This window comes from Gaeumannomyces tritici (genome assembly GCF_000145635.1).
Source record: "Gaeumannomyces tritici R3-111a-1 unplaced genomic scaffold supercont2.8, whole genome shotgun sequence".
Classification (NCBI taxonomy): Eukaryota; Fungi; Ascomycota; class Sordariomycetes; order Magnaporthales; family Magnaporthaceae; genus Gaeumannomyces; species Gaeumannomyces tritici.
The window spans coordinates 292,614-311,233 of record NW_008804552.1 but is presented as its reverse complement, the minus strand read 5'-3'; the positions used below and the strand labels follow the sequence as shown (position 1 = coordinate 311,233).

At 58.4% G+C, this 18,620-nt stretch overlaps 7 protein-coding genes across 7 annotated transcripts; 3 read left to right on the top strand and 4 right to left on the bottom strand.

Moving 5' to 3' along the window:
• Window positions 1-263: 263 nt before the first annotated feature.
• Window positions 264-5,073, bottom strand: GGTG_12223 (tricalbin-1; the record flags this gene model as incomplete). Its single annotated transcript, XM_009230118.1, has 4 exons — window positions 264-1,673; window positions 1,749-4,396; window positions 4,471-4,789; window positions 4,876-5,073. 4 exons carry the CDS (start codon window positions 5,071-5,073, stop codon window positions 264-266), a joined length of 4,575 nt encoding a protein of 1,524 aa, XP_009228382.1.
• Window positions 5,074-5,562: 489 nt separating this feature from the next.
• GGTG_12222 (hypothetical protein) lies at window positions 5,563-7,173 on the bottom strand. Its single transcript, XM_009230117.1, has one exon. The coding sequence runs from the start codon at window positions 5,895-5,897 to the stop codon at window positions 5,595-5,597; it is 303 nt and encodes a 100-aa protein (XP_009228381.1). The 5' UTR covers window positions 5,898-7,173; the 3' UTR covers window positions 5,563-5,594.
• A 244-nt stretch (window positions 7,174-7,417) lies between these two features.
• On the top strand, window positions 7,418-8,833 carry GGTG_12221 (splicing factor U2AF 23 kDa subunit). Its single transcript, XM_009230116.1, has 3 exons — window positions 7,418-7,823; window positions 7,888-8,143; window positions 8,232-8,833. The coding sequence occupies exons 1-3, from the start codon at window positions 7,779-7,781 to the stop codon at window positions 8,558-8,560; spliced, it is 630 nt and encodes a 209-aa protein (XP_009228380.1). The 5' UTR covers window positions 7,418-7,778; the 3' UTR covers window positions 8,561-8,833.
• A 1,406-nt stretch (window positions 8,834-10,239) lies between these two features.
• GGTG_12220 (integral membrane protein) lies at window positions 10,240-12,165 on the bottom strand (the record flags this gene model as incomplete). Its single annotated transcript, XM_009230115.1, has 3 exons — window positions 10,240-10,269; window positions 10,347-11,688; window positions 11,813-12,165. The coding sequence occupies 3 exons, from the start codon at window positions 12,163-12,165 to the stop codon at window positions 10,240-10,242; spliced, it is 1,725 nt and encodes a 574-aa protein (XP_009228379.1).
• Window positions 12,166-12,296: 131 nt separating this feature from the next.
• GGTG_12219 (hypothetical protein) lies at window positions 12,297-13,612 on the bottom strand. Its single transcript, XM_009230114.1, has 2 exons — window positions 13,494-13,612; window positions 12,297-13,374 (listed from the first exon to the last, which is right to left on the bottom strand). The coding sequence occupies exons 1-2, from the start codon at window positions 13,511-13,513 to the stop codon at window positions 12,561-12,563; spliced, it is 834 nt and encodes a 277-aa protein (XP_009228378.1). The 5' UTR covers window positions 13,514-13,612; the 3' UTR covers window positions 12,297-12,560.
• Window positions 13,613-14,296: 684 nt separating this feature from the next.
• On the top strand, window positions 14,297-15,426 carry GGTG_12218 (hypothetical protein; the record flags this gene model as incomplete). Its single annotated transcript, XM_009230113.1, has 4 exons — window positions 14,297-14,344; window positions 14,416-15,045; window positions 15,126-15,182; window positions 15,265-15,426. The coding sequence occupies 4 exons, from the start codon at window positions 14,297-14,299 to the stop codon at window positions 15,424-15,426; spliced, it is 897 nt and encodes a 298-aa protein (XP_009228377.1).
• A 796-nt stretch (window positions 15,427-16,222) lies between these two features.
• On the top strand, window positions 16,223-18,580 carry GGTG_12217 (ELMO/CED-12 family protein; the record flags this gene model as incomplete). Its single annotated transcript, XM_009230112.1, has 1 exon — window positions 16,223-18,580. One exon carries the CDS (start codon window positions 16,223-16,225, stop codon window positions 18,578-18,580), a length of 2,358 nt encoding a protein of 785 aa, XP_009228376.1.
• Window positions 18,581-18,620: the final 40 nt, after the last annotated feature.

The following is an 18,620-nucleotide window of genomic DNA, read 5'->3' as shown; positions in this document are numbered from 1 at the left end:
GGAACGCGAAACAGGAAACAGGAGCAAGAAACTGCACACGGCGGTGGTCGCAAGTGAGATATCTCACGAAAGGGTGGAATATGTTTGAGGAAGCGGTAGAGGCAAGGAATTTACTGGCGAGTTGTCGTCTGGTTGCGCGCCCAGGGGCAAGCAATGGTGGTTTCCAGAGCGATAAGAACGCAAAAAGAAATGAGGCGGTGTTGGCGCGGCGTCCAAGAAAAGGATTAAAAAAAAAATGAAGACTAAACCGCCCGCGCATGGCTTCACGGCGTCCCCTCCCTGGAGTTCCTGGTATCGCTCTTCTTGCCGAGAAAACTTCGGCGGAGCGATGAGATTGCGCCACCATCCGACGAAGCCGGCAAGCTACTGGGATCGGCCGTCTTGGGCCGTTCCGCCGCCGAAGCAGCCGCAGGGGTAAAGGAGCTGCGCAGCGTCACCGTCCCGCTGCCCACCTTGAGCTCCTTGTCGGCCCCAGACCCGCTCTCGTCCACAAAGTAGAGCGTCTCGCCCAAGTCGTCATCGCTGCTGAAGGTGTGGTTCTCTTTGACCTGGATCTGGAATTGCGTGTCGGGCGTGCACGTAACTTTGAACGTCTCGTCATAATGCACCGAGCCAGACGAAGGCTTGCGGTGCTTGGTCTTTCCGACCGTCTTGTTCTTGGGCGTCAGCTGGTTCAAGACCACGTACGTGTCTGCCGAGGGCGGGAATCCTGCCGCTGAGACGATGGTGAACGTCGCCAGTCCCGATCCCGGCGCGCCCGGCGCGATGCTGTAGACCGACGTGGCGCCTGTGCTCATAGTCCTATTGTGGTGCCCGCCGTTCGCTTTCCCGTTGGAGTTGCCGTTCACCGCCGGTCCTGGCGGTGGCCCAGACGGGTCCATATCCAGCGTCAGTCCCGTAGACCTCTTCAGGCCCATGCCGCCGAACGGGGTCGACGGCCCGCCACCATTCATAGTGATGGCTGGCACCTCGGCCACAGAGTTCATGGTTGGAGTACCGCTGCTGTCACTATCATCTTTCTTGCTTCGGAACCGGCCCTTGATGAAGGACGCGCCCTTGCCAACGCCATGGCCAACCACGCCAGCCACAGCGGCGCCTCCCTTGAGAGGCACGCCAGCCACGCCAGTAACGATACGGCCAGGCGCTGCAAATGTGCCCGAGAATGTCGAGGTGCCCAGCCTGGTCCTTGTGACGTAGTCAGGTCTGAAAAGAAGCCTAAGCCTCAGCGTTCCCGACTTGCCGTCCAGGGCCAGATTCAACTCCTGGGCCTCAAACGGATCAAGCTGCTCCAGGTTTATCATGGCCGAGCCGAGCCAATCAGGCTTGTCAGCAAAGTCCCAATCCCAAACAGTGGCCTTGAACTGGGCTGCCGTGCGCGACGGCACCGGCACCTCGAAAAACTCGTTCCAGGACGGATTAAGCGTCTTCTTCTGAGTCTTGGTCTTGAACACGTCCTGGCCGTTGAGCTCGAACTTGCAGTACGGATCGCTCTTGCCGTTGGAGTCGGCTGAGGGCAGGTTCGCAGCATCGAGAACGTCCACACGCAGCGTGCCCATGTTGTTGATACTCTCGCTTGGGTCGAGTCGCATCTTGACTGGCACGTACTTGAGGCTGACCTTGACCGAGCTGACTCTGCCATCGTCGTCCCTCATCTTGAGCGTTGTTGGGTTGTTCTAGATGCAATATTTATCAGCAACACGCCAATATGATGTGGTTTCTCGCCCCAATGGAGCTTGAGTGCAACTAACCAGACACTGCTTCAGGGTATCGAGGGTGTTGCCCTTAAGACGACCGACGAAGTCCTCCTTGTGCCTGTCGCCCTTGCCCTGATCACTACCCTTCTGCTGGACTTTGATGGTGAGCCTGGAGAAGTCGAGCTCGCGAATGAAGCAGTCGCCCATCTCGTCGAACTTGTGCTGCTTGCTCCTGGTCACGGACGAGACGTATGAAGGATACGCCATGTCGTCAACGTACACAGTGACGCTGCACTCGCTCTTGGGGAAATCAGCCTCGATCAGCTTGAATATTATCAAGCCCGACTCGTATTTCAGAAGCTCCTGGGGCGTGAGTCTGATCTTGGGTGGGCCGCGCTCCTCACGCGACCTTCTCGGCATCCCCGGGGTGATGGGCGTCCTGGGCGTCGTTGGCTCGAGAGCAGTCTCGGACTTTTGGTCATCGTGCCTTTCGAGGGAAGCCGAGAACTTGCCACCTTCGGCTGGCCTCGGCACATCCAGCGACTCTCTCACAGATTTCTGCTCATCATTCCCCTCGTCCTCATCGTCGGGATCGGCGACGTTCAGAGTAGGGTAGAAGGAGATGGTATGGTGCAGCACACCTTTGCCAATACCTTTGCCGTGGAGTTTGAGGCTCCCCTGGTGGAGTTCCCTCTTTTCGTGCACGAGATACTCGCCCGTCTCCTCGTCCTGTTTGATGAACTCTCCCGCATAGACCTCGGTCAGACCAAGGGTGCGGTCCTTGCCCATCTTCTCGGCGTCCATAACTTCGAATTGGATCTTCTCACGAGGCGAGTGCACAGGGACGTAGAGAACCTCGTCCCACTCGGGGTTGAGATCGTTCTTGAAGGTGACAGTGCGCGCACGCTCAATACCCGACACAATAACGCGCGTGTACGGATCGGACTTGCCCACGGTTTCGAAATTGCGCAGGTCGGTGGCCTTGAGGAAGTGGAAGCGCAAGACGCCAATGGGGACTTGGTAGCCACCAGTGCTCATAACGCCAGAGATGGAAACGGGCTTCCACTTGGCCTGCATCTTGACACGGCCTGTCTTTGCCCCTGCAAGAAGATACCAATCCTTGCCCTTCTCCATGAGCCCAAGCATGTCTTCCAGCTTGATCTGGTAGTTGCCAATGACCTGGTCTCCGGCGAGGTCGCGGTCGTCCTTGATAACGACGCCCAGCTTGGCCTGTTTGCGATCTGTGATGAGGATCTCCTTGGAGCCGTTGCCCCAGATGGGGTTGTTGGTGCGTTTGAGCGTCTTGGTCGTGTGCACCTCCTTGCCATTCAGAAGGAGAACCGCGTAGGGGTTCAGCAGGCCGACCAAACTCTTGGTGCCATCGAGATCCTTGGCCTGCTCGACAGTAAACCTCAGGATACCCGTGTTGGTCTCCGGCGGCGGCTCTTCCTTGCCCTCCGAGGTCTTGGTTGGCTCCAGGACGGGGAAAAAGCGGAGGTCGCACGACAGCACGCCGCGAGCTTTTCCATCCGAGATGACCTCGAGCCGCTCGTTTTCGTGCTCGTTGATCTCCTCAAGGTTCTCCAGCAAAAACGAGGCCACGCCGAGTTCCTTGTCCTTTCGGAAGTCATTGTAGTCGAATAGCTGGATGTCGAGAGAATCGTTGAACGAGGTGATGATGACGTAGTGGGTCTCGTTCCAGCGTGGGTTAGGAGTGTCCTTGATGACCTTCGTCTGGGCCAGGGGCTGCCTCCGGTTGATGGTCACGACGGCGTAGGGGTCCGTGTTGCCCGAGAAGTTGTCCGGGTTCTTCAGGCCATGCGCGCCGTGGAGCGTGATAGCAACGACGCCGATGGCCTGGTCAACGGGCGAACCGGCCAGCATCTTGGCGACCTCGATGGGGAAGACGTTTGGAGCGTACATCATGGGGGCCAGATTACCATGCACCTGCTCGAGAATAAACTTTTCGAGGCCAGGGATGAAGTTGACGTCGAAGCCGAACGTGTCGCCACCGAGAGGCTTGCAGACGTAGTCGATAGTAGGCCGCTCGAGGAAGCACATTTCGATCTTCTCCACGTGTGGGAACGGGATCTGTAGCTTGATCTTGAGTCTCATGATGCCAGAAAAGGACATGTCTTCCACGATGACGTCAAGGCCCTTGCTGATCATGGCCTTTCCAACACGAATCTCAAGCACAACCTTGGGGTTGAGCTTGTTCTTGATTTGGTGAGCGGTCAAGTCGGCAACGTCGTTGGGCGTGAAGCTGAATCTCCAATCCATGATGACAAGGTCATCCTCGGCTTTGGGGTAAGTCTTGACGTGCTCCATGCGCGGGGGCTTGGACCCAAGTGTGAAGGTCTTGAGCTTCAGGCTGTCGAGGAAGGCGGGGGTCGCACCGCTCAGCACTTGGTCCACGGCGTTTATGACGGTTGCGGCGAGCACAGGCTGGTAGATGGGCCAAAACTTGACTAGGAACGAATTGATCCACTCCAACGACTCGGTCTCGGTGTCGAGGCGCTTGAGAGACATCTCGCGCGTGATGTCGTCGCGGAAGTTGCGCCTCACGCGCCGGATCGAGGTCCGGTAGTAGGTCGAGCAAACGGCCATCAGGATGAAGACCCATCCCAGACCGCCGCCAAGCACGGCAATCAGCCAGGAGAAGATGCAAGCAAAGATGATAATGCCGGAGTTGTGGTACCAGTCTAAGAGGCGGTTCGAGTCAAAAATCTATCAGCCAGGCGCGAATGGAGTTTTGTGTCATCTTGTAAAGACCTACCTCCGTACAACTTGTCGGGAAGCTGGCCCTCAAGCCAGGTTGAGTGGTCAAGTAGGCTTTCGGCCTCCTGGATCGACTCCATAGGCCAGCCAATTCTGGGAGCCCAGCCCGTCTTGGGGCCCATGACTTCTTCGGGCTCGCCATCACCATCGCCAGGCGCATGCCCGTTCTCGATCGAGTGGCCGTCCTTGTCCTTGGGGGAGTCCAAGACCCCAGCTCGGGAGGGCGAGGGGAGGTCGTACACGGGCTTGCTACCGTCATCTATGTCCGTGGCGATCGCGACGCCTTTGTTTCGAGTGGGGAGACCTTCAGGTAGGGTCTGGCGAGCGCAGTGATAGTTAGCAGGAAGGCCAGGCCACAGCCTAAGATGAGATGGTGATGCGTCATATCAAGGAAGCATCGTACAGTTGCAGCCTTCACCTTGGCCCGCTTCTCGGCGAGGGTGGCATTGGGATCGAAAGAGAAAGCCGCGACGCCCACTTTCTTGCTCTCCTCCACAATTTTCTTCTGGGCGTCATCGGCAGATACCGACGACTGGGGATTCTGGGCTGCCTCGATCGCGCCCTGTTGTTTCAGCTCGTTCGCTTCCTGCGCGGTGGCCATCTTTCGGCAGAGGCGGCAGTGCCGCTGGGGAGTCTCGTATCACGCGCTTTCTCCCCCTTCGGCCACCAAGCCCCTTTCAGGTCGAGCCGACGACAATAGATGCCTCAATTGAATCGCATGCGCAGGTTCAAGGGAAAGCGCGAGAAGCTGCCGAGATGGCTAAGCTGGAACCGACCATTCGGGAATTGAGACGGCGCAGTAGAAAAGAGGAGCGAGCACAGGAGAGGGCAGGCGACGTAAGCTGAAAGCTCGCGGCTCCGATGATGTGGCTGCCAAATTCGGAGAAGTGGGAAGTATGGCAACAATGAAGATCGGAAGCAGAGGATTGCGAGAGGAAAGAAGAAGGAAACGAGAGAAAAATAATACAGGGCTACGCTCTAGTAGTGGCCGGATGGGTAGGCCATGCTGCGGCCGACAGGTGAAGCTGTCACACACACAGGACAACACCTCCTAAAAACGTGGCTTGGGAGGGTGGGAAAACCGACCGGTTGCAAGATTGGGGTTTCCTTCGAAAGCTTCGGCTACGTCAGTCGATAGGCCGCGCTCACGTTCAAGCTCTTGCTCACGCCAAGCTCGGACCAGGGGCGAGGACGCCGCGCTAGCCCGCAGTGGTTGAGTGGAGCAGCTCTCACTCCACCGATGCACAGCGCTGCACCGTGGCTCCAGCTCGTCCTCCAGCCGACAGGGATTCTGCTGTTTTGCCTTGTTTGGCGCATGTCTCGTTGGTGCCTTCTGCCCAGGCCGAACAACAGCGTCATGTTTTTCCCTGCCGGCCAGCCACCACGGCGTTGCAGAGGTTCACTCCCTTGGCCGAATTCTCTCATGTTCCACGTGTCTGGCGATACCGGCTTTTTATTCTTCTTTTCATGGCACCACGTCAAAGCTCGTTCACTAACATGTTCCTCCGAGATTGGATAGGCCGCAGGTACTACCCCCAATAGGCTGGTAGATTGATGGGAGGCTGAGCCAATGTACCCAAAACGATCTCTCCCACAGCCGGGACCAGAAGAGCTCGGCCCGGTGGGGACTGGAGTCCTCACAGCGCATGTTGCAGCCGGCAAGGTCCTCCCGCGTGCACTGCGGCAAAGAATGTGTTAGACGGCCACCTCACCTTGTGTACCTGGTAGCTCGTCGTCCTTCCATCAACCCCACATGTATTCGTCACCCGCCTTTCGCCCTCCACCCTGAAAGCTCAGCAAGCCGGCGCAATCTGCTCATTTGAGAACTGCGCCGGTGTGTGTGCCGATAAAACAAATGGGACCATATCAGAAGCGACACGAGCTAGCGACGCCAACGCGACATGAGCTTCTTCAAGTGTCGCTCAGCGTTCGTTACCAGGCCCCTCCGATTGCTAGCCTTGTGGTGATGCAAACACGATCTTGAGACTAGCCTAGATGCCTGGTCCTATGTATGCGCTGCCCCAGCCGAAATGTTTGCGTTGTAGCGGGAGGCCGCGCGCCAGGTTGGAGATTGGATCGTGCGACCCCTGACAGGACAGATGTCTTCTGGAACCAGAACAACGGAACATGCAAATCCACCCCCAGTCAATTGGCCGTGGCCCATTCGGTTGGGCGAAATAAATGCAGCAACCATTCAGTGGGGTCGGCACGGCCTGTGCTGGGGCTCCGGCTCAGATCGATAACCCACGGGGAACCTAGCAAGGAGCTGATGAAGATCATTTCTCAGAGGGTCGCCGTGTGTACGTGCCGAGCGGGCATCCAAAAATCATGCAAGTGTTGTCCAGCGTCCGACCAAAAAAGTTCTTGCCAGCCCAGATGGGGGATCAAGCGTGCGCTAGCCTCATGCGGGATCTATCGCCGACAAATCTTGCGACCTCGATGAGTTCCCCAGGTCGAGGCGTGGCCGCTAGAAATAGCGGTATAGCTGATGAGTATCTTGAGTACCTCATAGCAGCTATCGTCTTAGGGCTGCCATACTAGACAGCTCAGGCAACCCCCATGTGACCCAATGAGGGAAGCCAGGTGTCGGGCTTCTTTCTTTGGTGCTGTTAGTCGATGACAGTGTTCCAACATGAACACGCTCAGCCGCAGGCAGAAAAGCTATCTTTGCACCCCGGTAACATCGACCTGAAAAGCGCGGGCAATTTCTGTCAAGCGACTATCCGGAGACTAGCGCAGTTCGTACCAATCTGGCTCCTAATGACCAGGCTGTTAGTCACATATTCTTGATTATTCATGTGATAGCCCAAAATTGAATCCTTGACAGATCGTGAATCAGTGGGATACCGTGCGAAATAAGTTGCGAAATGTGTTTGCGCGGAACAGTGATAGAACAGAGTTGAGACCGCAAAATAGTGACTTACCCACGCCTGTCACAGCCATTGCATCATTTAGCGTCCCGAAAACTATTACAAATAAATCGGCCTTTTTATAGATAACAGATATTCCCTTGAATCCTGCTGTGAACTTGGAGCCGCAGAAGATGCTGGCAACCTGAACTGTGGCGATTGATTCGTCTATTAGTCAAGCCACATTCGCACCGCCACTCATGGGTTGCCCTGCGTGGGAGCGCCCCACTCATACCTGCGGCCCCATTTTCAACGTCGCCGCCAGTCGCGCTTGGAGAAAGCTACAACGCGAATCGTCACCCAAACCGTCGCTCACACCTCTGGAAGACATCATCACCCACCCGGATCCAAAACAGTCGCACGACGAGTACCGCTATCCCCGCGCACAAACCTCACAATGGCGAACTTTCTGGCATCAATTTTCGGAACGGAGCAGGACAAGGTACGCCAATTCGATGCCGTCCCCCGCCGTACCGTCAGATGGCTAACTGTCTTCTCCTCGCCAGGTCAACTGCAGTTTCTACTTCAAGATTGGCGCCTGCCGACATGGCGATCGCTGCAGCAGGAAGCACGTCAAGCCGACGTACAGCCAGACCATCCTGATGCCCAACATGTACCAGAACCCGGCACACGACCCGAAGAACCGCATGAACGAGTCGCAGGCCCAGAACCACTTCGATGCCTTCTACGAAGACCTCTGGTGCGAGCTCTGCAAGTACGGCGAGCTGGAGGAGCTGGTTGTGTGTGACAATAATAACGATCGTGAGTGCCAAACCCCAGGTGTTTGGAAACGGGCGCGCGCAAAACTCTGCTCCGTGGGCTGACCAGAGGACAAAAACTCGGCGAACAGACCTCATAGGCAACGTCTACGCGCGCTTCAAATACGAGGACTCGGCGCAGAAGGCCTGTGACGAGCTTAATAATCGCTGGTACGCGGCGCGGCCCATATACTGCGAGCTGTCACCCGTCACGGACTTTAGAGAAGCCTGTTGTCGTCTTAACAGCGGCGAGGGCTGCGCGCGCGCCGGCTTCTGCAACTTCATACACCGCAAGAACCCGAGCGAGGAGCTCGACCGGGAGCTGCAGCTCAGCACCAAAAAGTGGCTTAAGATGCGCGGCCGCGACGAGCGCTCTGTCAGCCGCTCGCCCAGCCCAGAGCCTGCTAGGCGCCGGTTCTAGCCTCCAGGGCCATTGAAGACGCTCATTTATGTCTTGGGACTGTATAATTTCATCCTTTGGAGTTGGGGCGTCAAAACTGCATAATTATCGAGGATTGGGGGTTGCCTAGTAAGAGGTTGCTTTTATGTTGCTGGTTATCAATACCCCAACTCTAGGGCCACTGGGAGGGCAGCGAGATCTGCGCTTCCTCGGAGCGCGTTGCGTGCTATGTAGATGGGCTTAGACTCGAGTCCTTCCAAAATAGAAAACTCATGAGACGAGGTTAACCGTGCAGTTCATGTTGGCGACTGGATATGTAATTCGCTTTCAACTATGGCTCCAGATTCATCTTCTTCATCCTACCTTCATTTTCCATCCCTTATTTTGGTATGGCAGGAAAGCGACACCTAGTCATGGGGACCTCAAATCCTCTTCGGGTGTGGAAGAGTACGGAAACTGCTGCTTCAATGCTGCGCCGATGCTCAGGAAGCCTATTATGAAGCAAGACAAATAACGATAGGAACAATGAGAGAAAAGAAGCCATCTATGCCGTCGTCCCTTCGGCGGGGCCAGATATTAATATGTGTGAGCTCCAGGCTGCGCCTTTATGTTTTCGGACAGACCTCACCTCTGCACTTGAGAGCCGGCTGGCGAGAAGCTGAGTCCAAATACAATACCGCAATCGTGCGCCTTATCGTGGCCCGAGCCTTATAATGTGTTGTCCAGCCTACCGTAAACATCGAACCCCGGACGCCAAGTTGGTGTAGCGGTTATGAGGATGGGTCGAGTCGACACCGGGACCCTACCTGTACTCCGCTGCAATAGCCGCTTGGGTTGGGGGTTCGAGCCCCGGTAGGGGATATGTCGGATTTTCCGTCGCGAAGAAAACCCACCAAGTGGGAGGTTTCGTAGCTGTCCACCCTCGAGGTTGGGCAGTAAGCTTTTTGCTTTTGGAAATGAAATAGGAAATATGCCAGTTAGCCCCCAAACCCTTTTTTTTTAGCCATGCGCGCGAGCTTGGGCCTGTTTGCGAAAGAACTTAGGTCGCCGTTGGCTACCTGAACGGTTATAAACAAAACCCGCGTGGGAAAAGCTTACGACACGACGGGCTATACTACAAGTTCCGAGAGTTTCCTGCCGCATTGCTTACCGGCATATGTGCAACCGTCGATATTAATTAAGTATAAGCATAGAGTGGTTGCCTATGAGGAGCGGAAGGACACAAAGCTAGCAGGGTATTTGGAAGCGGCCTCCATAGGCCGTGGCTGGGGGCTTCGAGATGCCTTTCGATTTGCCCGGGCCCTGGGGAAGGTGAATCTGTTCGGTTCTCATAATTCTAATGGAGCATGTTGAAGGCGTAACAGTAGCGCTTAGCGCGAATACGGAGAAATGTTTTTCTTCCTTTTAGTAGCTAAAGTGCGCATTTTGGCACGAGTGTGTTATGTCCTTTTCCACCACACTTTTGATAAGCTTTTAAGATTCCCGCTATTGTTATAATGCTGATAGGTTGTCTTTGGAGGCAGAGTAGCGTTTTAATTTTCATGTATGGATACAAACAAGACTTATATAGCGTGTTGTGTTGTCTCCCTTTTCGGGGGTGTCGAAACTGAGTGCGCAAGGCGAGCCGTATATAGGGAAGTTGTATCCAGAAGGGGCTGTGCTGTAGAGAAGAAAAAACACGCGATCTGCAACGAGCGCCCTTATTCTCTCTTCACACCAACTTTCCCGACCTGTGATTTTTGCCGTTAGTCTTTGTCTATTATTTTCCATGTGCCGAAGGCATCAAGAACCGGGGGGTGTCACTCACCTTTCTCAAGCCGACGACAGCAACGGCAGTGCAAAGCAGCATCTGCCCAAACATGGCCCAGAAGCTGGCCCGGTAGCCCCTCAGCAGCGCGCCCACCTGCTCGTCGTCGAAAGCCCCTCCGCCGCCACCCCCATGGCCGCCGCCGCCGCTGCCGTTGCCCGCGACGCCGAGGGCGACAACCTGGCAGACGCCAACGCCTAGGCTGAGGCCGAGCTGGCCGACCGTGTTGAAGACGGCGCCGGCGAGGGCCTGGGTGCGCTCGGGGAACGACTCGCTGACGACGATGAGGCCGACGGTGAAGAGCACGTCGGCGCTGACGGGCACAAGCACCTGGGCCCAGAACTGGCCGTGCCAGTAGCTCCAGGCCGGCTCGACGAGCGCCATGAGCAGCGGCGACGCGGCGCAGAGCAGCGACGAGCCGCCCGTCAGCCAGCGCGCGGGCAGGCGGTGCACGAAGACGCCCGTCATGAGGCTGAGCGCCGTGCCGACCACCACATTGGGTAGCAGGAAGAGCGAGGCCGTCAGGGACGAGCGCCGCTGCACCTCCTGGAAGTAGAGCGACGAGAAGAGCTCCATCGAGTTGACGGTGCCCCACGAGATGGCCACGAGCGCACAGATGGTCGTGAACGGCACGTTCCCCCAGAGCGAATTGGGCACCAGCGCCGGCCGGCCCGCGCGCTCCCGCCTCCCCATCCAAAAGGGGAACGACGCGAGCAGGGCCAGGCTGAGGGCCAGGAGCGATATCGTTGTGGCTGAGCGGATCATCTGCAGGTCCGCGCTGAGGATGGCGAGCACGTAGCTGAAGACTGTGAGACCCGAGCTCGCGAGACCCACGCCGACCCAGTCTATCTCGGTGCGGAATCGCGACCAGACTCGGCCGCCGACGCCGCCATCAGGCGCCGGGGCCGGTGTGGTCTTCGGCAAAGTCCAGCGCCCAGCTACGGCGGCGGCAGCGAGCAGTCCGCCGGGGACGTAGAAGCCGATGCGCCACGTCGAGTACTCGGCCAGGACGCCGCCCAGGACCAGGCCGACGCTGAAGCCGAGGGGCTGGCTGAAGCCCAGGGCGGCAAAGCCAAAGTTGCGGGCCCGGCCCTTGTCGGTGGCCGCCGCGACGAGCGAGACCGAGGCCGGGAGATGCATGGCGGCGCCGATGCCCTGGATGGCGCGGAAGGCAACCAGCTGTTCGCCCGTCTGCGCGAAGCCGGAAGCAAGGGAAAAGATGCCGAGTATGGAAGCCCCGGTGATCTCGACGGCGCGCGCGCCGATTAGATCCGCTGTGCTGCCGGCCAGCAGAAGCAGGGATCCGGAAGTCAGTCCGAACACGCTGACTGGCCAAAGATATCTGAAGACGCACAGCTAGGATTAGTATAGGGTACCTTGATTGCCTAGTATGTAGTTGCCTGATATCTCTAGACCATCCAAGGAGTTGGTTCCCATCTCTCTCGGCCAGGGGGGTCTCCGCTTACAGCTGCCTCTGTAGATTGACAGAGCGCGCAATAGTTGGCAGGCAAACCGTGATGATTCCGTTTGTAAACGAGGTTAGGAAATTAATCAGCGCCGGTTGCGTAATGGCCATGACCGTTAGGATCATGGGCCGCCGGTTCGCAGATGGGCGATCGAAATCCAAGCTGACGAGCGAGCCATTGTTATCCGACGGGTCGCCCGACCTTTCCTCGCTCGGCGCGGTGCTGCTGGCATGTCCGGCAGCGTCCCCGAGGACTCTGCCTGAGGCTTGGGCTTTGATAGGAACCAAACCCGAGACAGGAGGAATATCCGTCTGGAGGCGGCAGTCAGCCGTGATGGTGGTCGTGGTAGTCATGCTATGGCCGCCTATAAGCAATATAACAATCTGTGATGGTAGAGCAGACCTGGGATTTTGAGAACTGGCTTGTCCGCTGGGGCTCGGAAACATTTATACGCAAGCAAGCAAAAAGTTTTCAGCTGAGAACCTTTGCGGTCAGCGTCTGCCCAAACGACGGTAACAAATGGATGCTCTTAGCAAATTGTTAGCAATTGTCGAAAGGCGTCCCCAGAGTACAGGGCGCAGGCCCCAGTTTTCGTGTCAGGTCCAGACACTCTGTTGGCGGGTTCTCTTCCTTCAAGTTCCTCCGGACTGGCGGCCCCATGGAGTCCTCTATCCACACACCGATTCTTCACCTTCTCCGCCGCCTATTGAAAGATCATGTATTTGGTGCAAAGTCTGGGTCAGATGTCCTACAGCGGGGGCGGAATGCCGTATTTTGCGTAGGGGAAATCCTCAAGGCTCGCAAGTTGTTGTCCCCAGCCGTCTCCCGGCTGGCCCAGCTCGTGCTCATCCCCGATCCCGACAAGCCCGATCCGCCCCGCCAGCACTTCGGCCTCCTTCCCGACGTACTCGGCTGCCAAGCCCTCGTGCGGGACCCACAACACGCGCATTCCGGCTCGTCGTCCGGCTTCGACGCCGACGACGCTGTCCTCGAAGACGAGACACTCGCGCGGCGTGATCTCCCGCTCGCCCGGCGGGAGAGTCTCGTTGATCTGGGCCAGGGCCAGCAGGTAAATGTCGGGCGCGGGCTTGCCGCGGCCGCCGCGGACGCGGGGGTCGTCGCCCAGCACTTGCCTGCACTCGGGGATCAGGTCCAGCATGCGGCGCGTCTCGCCGCCGGGGCCGCTCCTCTTCATGGCGAAGTTGGCGCGCGACGTGCTCGACGCCAGCGCCGCGTGCACGCCGGGGCAGGCGGCGTCCGAGGCCAGGTGGGCCAGCAGGCGCTCGGCTCCCGGCAGCGGCTGGCAGTCGGGAAAGTGGCGCGTCTGCTCGGCGAGCTGCTCGTCGCGCCACCGCTCCCGCGAAATGGGCAGGCGCGCCCACTCGTGGAAGACGTCGCCATTGCTCGAGTCGGGCACCCCCATGAGGCGTGCCTTGATTGACCACGGCAGGCGGGGGCGGCCGTGGCGCTGCAGCACGATGTCGGCACATAGCGTGTAGATGTCCTCCGTGTTTATCAGCAGGCCATCCATGTCGAACAGGCAAGCCCGGACAGGCGGGAAGCTGTGGCGCGTCGAGGGTGAGGCTCTTGGTTAGCATGGTGCAGCTAGGCGAGGGGTAGAACGGTCCCGTTGCGATGATGACGACAGATCATGGCCGGCTGAGAAGAAATGTGTTCCTACTCTTTCTCGGGTTCAGCCATATCGCCCCAGGTCTTAAGGTAGTCCTTTCTATTGTAGATTGTAGATTTTTTTTTGTTCGTGGTATGGTTGAGCGAGCGAGGTTCGTCTGACGTTTACTACATGCACTCGGATTTGGGACTGAGGGGTTCATAATGCCCCATAGCGCCTGCCACAGTTCCATGATTACCTCTGAAAGTTCCTACATTTTACGCAACCAATTATACCGTTCAATCACTTGCCTGTTTTTGCTGTGGTGCGAGCAATGCCAGATCTGGGTTCATGTACCGTGCTGCAATGGCACCGTTCTTGGTTGCCCGTGAGTGAGCGCCAGACAGAGCCGTCATCCCGCACTCACCATTCTTTTAACCTTATCGTTGCTGCAGCTCCCCGCCCACCCACCAGCGCTATCTCAGCGCATTTTGCTCGTCGCCTCGGAGAAACAGAAATCTGCGGTTGACAGCCTCCCAGGAAAAGTAGCCTTCGCCGTTACGACATGCGGTTTGGAGAGAAATCCCTCTGATTGGGTCCTACGTCGTTTGTCTTCAGTTTTTCCGGTGACCATCCCATTTTGTAGCCATGGCATCCATCCTTCTGGCCATGGTTGCAATCGTGACAAGTCTAAATAGCACACCACCTTGCCTCTACCTCATTCAATTTATCCATTGTCAGTGCTTCTCTGTGTCTTTACTATCCAGCTTCGACACTAGCTGAGGTTCTTTGTGTTGTGTAATAGTCCCAAGCCCTTGGTCTTCATCGGCCAGATCGGTGACTTTCGTTCCAAGACCCCGCTTCGACGTCTCATGATGGATCCCGTGGATGATTTCAGCCCCTATCGAGCCGATGGCAAGCTTGTGAGCAAAACCTCGATATCTTTGACCCAGCCCACAGCTACGCTTGCTGACCTCGAGCGACATTTATTCAGTATGGCTTCGTCTGCGTTGTCACGGGTGCCTCACAGCCGGTTGGTCAGGCCGTCATCCATGAGCTTGCTGCCCACGGAGCCGCCTCCATCTACGCCTGCGACAAGGCTGCGAGCTCCGACTCGTACAAGGACCTGGTCGAGAGCGTGGCCAAGGAGTCCCCCAATACAAAGGTTATCCCGTACCCCTACAACGTGGCCCAGGAGGACGAGACGCTGGGCTTGATAGACGAGGTGCTCAACTCGTTTGGGCGCCTCGACGTCTGGGTCTGCTCCTCGGGCCTCCTGGGGCCGCCCGCCATCGCCGACACGACGCCCGCCGACCTCCAGCGCTGCTTCGAGGCGCACTCGCTCGCGCCCTTCTTTGCCCTCAAGCACGCCCCGCACGCCATGGCCAAGCTCACCGCGAAGCAGGGCTACGCCAACGCGTCGCCCAAGTCGCAGGGTTTCGGCTCCATCATCGTCGTTGGCTCCGTCGGCTCGACCCACGGCTTTTGGGGCCCGGCTTACAGCATGGCCTGTCACGCCTCCCTGGGTGTCGTCCGCGCCGGCGTGCCCGTCCTCAAGGGCACCGGCGTGCGCATCAACTGCATATCTCCCGGGCAGATTGACGTCGGTGTCGACCTCAGCGGTGTAAGTTCGGATGCGAGCTTATGCGTCCCATGTGTGACGAGCCCGATTTCTGATATGATGCATCTGCGCATACTCTTTAGGTCGATATTCGTGGCCAGGCGTCTCAGTTCCCGCCCTCTGCTTTGCAGAGCAAAGAGGTAAGCAAAACACACTGCTCGGGGTTTTGTAGCCAGTTAGTTGCCCGACCAGCCATACTGATCAACATGGTTCTCTTTCCAGAACCAGCGACGATTTATTGGCTTGGAGCGAGCAGGACGCCCACAAGAAGTTGCCAAAGTGGCTGGCTTTCTTGCCAGCAACTTTTCCAGCTACATCACTGGGGCCAATCTGGTCGTTGATGGAGGAATGTCGATGTTGAACCCGATGATGGTGCCTATTTGAAGGCAGGCCAAGTGGCAGGTTGGCGTTCTTTGATGAACTGTGGAGCTGTATCGAACTGCCCGATCGTGAGCTTATGCGACGTTCCAATACGTGTAAACCGTTCATTGAGCGTGGCTCGAGTACTTTTCCCCCCAATTGAACCGCAAGTTTCACATGGCACGAGCTAAGCTCGGGCCATCCACCACTGACCGCCAGCCGTTTCAGGGCGGTTACTGTTGTTGGTTGGACCTTAGGCAGGGGTCTCAGCGTGGGGTCAACGCCACCGAGGAAAGCCCCCCGAAACCAATGGGTCAATATTGAGGAGAAAAAAAAAAAGGTCGATTGAAAAGGGTGAAGATCAACAGCCACGCAGATGCACCGCTGAGTCGATACGGGCAGCGGAAAAGGGGAAGGCAGGCTCTCACGATAGTCGAGATTGCCTTTTTTGATGATGAGAAGAGGTTTCTTAATCCTTTGCCTGTTCCAATTGATTGGCGGCGCATCACCCCAACAATAAGGAACACACTTTCGAGGCGACACTGAGATTAAGCACACTTCTCCCCATCGTGTCCGAAGCCTGCAATCAATCCGTCTACCCCAATCCCAACCGAACCCCTGCTCCTCGACTGGTGGCAGCCCAGGCCTGATCCCCACAGCGTCGCTGGACCGACCGATCTCGAGCCGAACCGCACGCGAGCAAAGGACGAAACGAAAACTCGAGACACTACCGCGACGAATCTCGACCCGACCTCGACGGCACACGCACTGCTTCGCCCGACCGCCGCCCTTCTTCGGCCGAGCCGCCAACGCCGCCGCCATGGACCAGGCAGACATACCGGCGCTGCTCTCGCGCCTGGCCAGCGATGAGGATGCGGCCCGCAAGATGGCCGTCTTCAAGCTGCAGTCCTCCATCAACGACCCCGCCTTCGCCGACGTCTTCATCTCCTCGGGCGGCCTCGTCATCCTGCGCCGCCTCATCATGACCGCGGGCGGCAACACGCTTGCCTACTCGCTGCAGAGCCTGACCCGCCTGCTCGAGGTTGATATGGGCTGGGATATCTTCGAGGGGCCCTCAGCCGGCGACCTGGTCGAGCGCGTCGTCGAGCTTATTGTCCACAACCCGCTCGTCAACATCCTGCGCGGCGCCATGAGCATTCTGGTCGCCCTCGTGAGCCACAGCCAGTCCACCCCGCGCGGCGCCGCCCCGAGGACCCCCGGCACATTTGGCTTCCGCGCCCTCAAGCCCGCCGTCGCCGTCTACCCTCAGTTCTTCGAGCTCGTCATCCAGCAGCTACAGTCCGCCGACCACGCCCTTTGCGCGAACGCCCTTATGCTTATCAACGCCCTCATCCGCGACGCCGTCTCGAGCGAAACCCGGCCGACCTCGGGCACAGTAAAATCTCCCGCCTCATCCACCATTGGCGCGTCCACCTCGGGCGGCGAGGAGTGGTCCAAGTTCATCAAGCGCCTGCAGGACCTCGGCCTCATCAAGGCTGTATACAACCTGATGCAGAGCTCAGCCCTCCAGGACCTCGCACATCCCCTGATCGAGTTCCAGTCCCTTACGAAGGCGCTGCTTCGCAGGTGGAAGGAGGTCCGCGTCGACCTGGAGCGTCCAGAACACCGCAGGGCCCTCAAGGGACTGCACCTTGCCAGCGCCCCGGACAGACAGTATCTGAGTGGCGACTCGGCGGCGACGGCAGCCACGACGGCTGCATCCGACACAGCACCCGCGACGACACCCGCCTCGGCGGCTTTGGCGAAGAAGGCGAGCAGGCGGCACAATCCTGAGAAGTGGAGGCGACTGGGGTTCGAGACGGAGAGCCCAACGGTCGACTTTGAGGTGCCCGGATTCCTGGGCATGATGGATCTGACCGACTATGTGCGCAAGCACGAGGACGGGTTTCAGAAGCTGCTGCTGGAACAGTCGTCACGGCCCCTGGCGGAGCGCTGCCCCGTGGCACGTGCTAGTTTCGCCGTTACAATGGTGCTGTATGAGCACTTCGAGGTGGACAAGTCGGATCTGGAGGACCCGCGGACGTACCAGGCTTTGGAGGCGGCCGGCACTAAGGGCAGCGGTGGGGGCGCGGCCGGGTCCGGATACGACAAGGTGTTCCGGCCACTGCTGTTGCAGTGGTCGCGGTTACACACGGCCGGGCTCCACGCATTCTTCCGGCTCTGGAAGGTCACACGGGCGGAGCGCGACGACTTCGACAAGGTGGCCGAGCTGGTGCGGATCCTGATCGAGCAGGTGGTCGGGCAGGCGATACGGACCAAGGACGTGGGCGAAGTCGAGGAGGAGCTGCAAGAGTACGACTGCGCGCGGCTCCGGGATGTCCAGATGGGCCTGCTCGAGCTCTCGTTCGAGGACCAGTGGGGTCAGCACATGTACCAGGCGCGCGAGGAGCTCAAGCACGAGGCGCTGCAGTTCGTCAAGGAGCAGCGAATCCGCTGCCTACTCCAGGGCTCGTGGTTCTCGCGGCCGGTACCCAAGCGCGATCAGCATCAGCGGCAGGACAGCGTCGGCGCCGTGGGCCTGGCCAGGAAGCGGCTGTACGAGGCCAAGGCGTGGAGATTCGCCAAGCTCTCGCACAACCGGCGGTTCCTCCACTACGCCGACTTTGCGTCGCAGACGGCGCAGGACCCGGGCCTGGAGGACCTGACGGATAAGGTGGACCTGGGCACCATCAGCTCCGTCGTGTCCAACGTGTCGGCACCTAGCGGCGACGACCGGAGCGCGTCGAGCATGTCGACACTGCAGAACAGCGGCGGCGGCGGCGGCGGCAAAGCCAACGGCACCAGCGGCGGGCTCGCGGGCTCGGCGCCACCGCCAAAGTCGACGACCAAGATCACGGTGTACAGCTACGTGGACGCCGAAGAGGCGGCGCGGGGCGGGGAGGCGCGGGGCGGGGAGACGCGGGAGCAGGCGATCCTGACGCTGTACCCGCTCAACCATTCGCTCGCGTCCGAGTGGCTCGACGGGCTGCTGATGCTGCTCAACCAGCAACCCATCACGTCCGACACCAACAAGCTGGTGGCGCTCGTGAGCGACTACGGCCTCAAGATACGGTTGCTCAACGTTCGGGTCGAGGCCGTCTACCAGGGCCCACCCCCAGGAGCCGGGGTGGTGCCGAGCAGGGAGGGGCTGGATGACGACTACTATTATGAGCTTTAATCTCGGGATTTTTGGTGGTTACTCTGTTTATTTTGTCTGG

Bases quoted from the DNA above. Each gene is read 5' to 3' on its own strand.
- GGTG_12219 (XM_009230114.1), bottom strand. From the start codon at position 13,513: ATGGCTGAACCCGAGAAAGA. The intron at 13,375-13,493 runs GTAGGAACACAT...GACGCGCCACAG, and splicing joins ATGGCTGAACCCGAGAAAGA to CTTCCCGCCTGTCCGGGCTT.
- GGTG_12221 (XM_009230116.1), top strand. From the start codon at position 7,779: ATGGCGAACTTTCTGGCATCAATTTTCGGAACGGAGCAGGACAAG. The intron at 7,824-7,887 runs GTACGCCAATTC...TCTCCTCGCCAG, and splicing joins TCGGAACGGAGCAGGACAAG to GTCAACTGCAGTTTCTACTT. The intron at 8,144-8,231 runs GTGAGTGCCAAA...CTCGGCGAACAG, and splicing joins GTGTGACAATAATAACGATC to ACCTCATAGGCAACGTCTAC.
- GGTG_12222 (XM_009230117.1), bottom strand. From the start codon at position 5,897: ATGAGAGAATTCGGCCAAGGGAGTGAACCTCTGCAACGCCGTGGTGGC.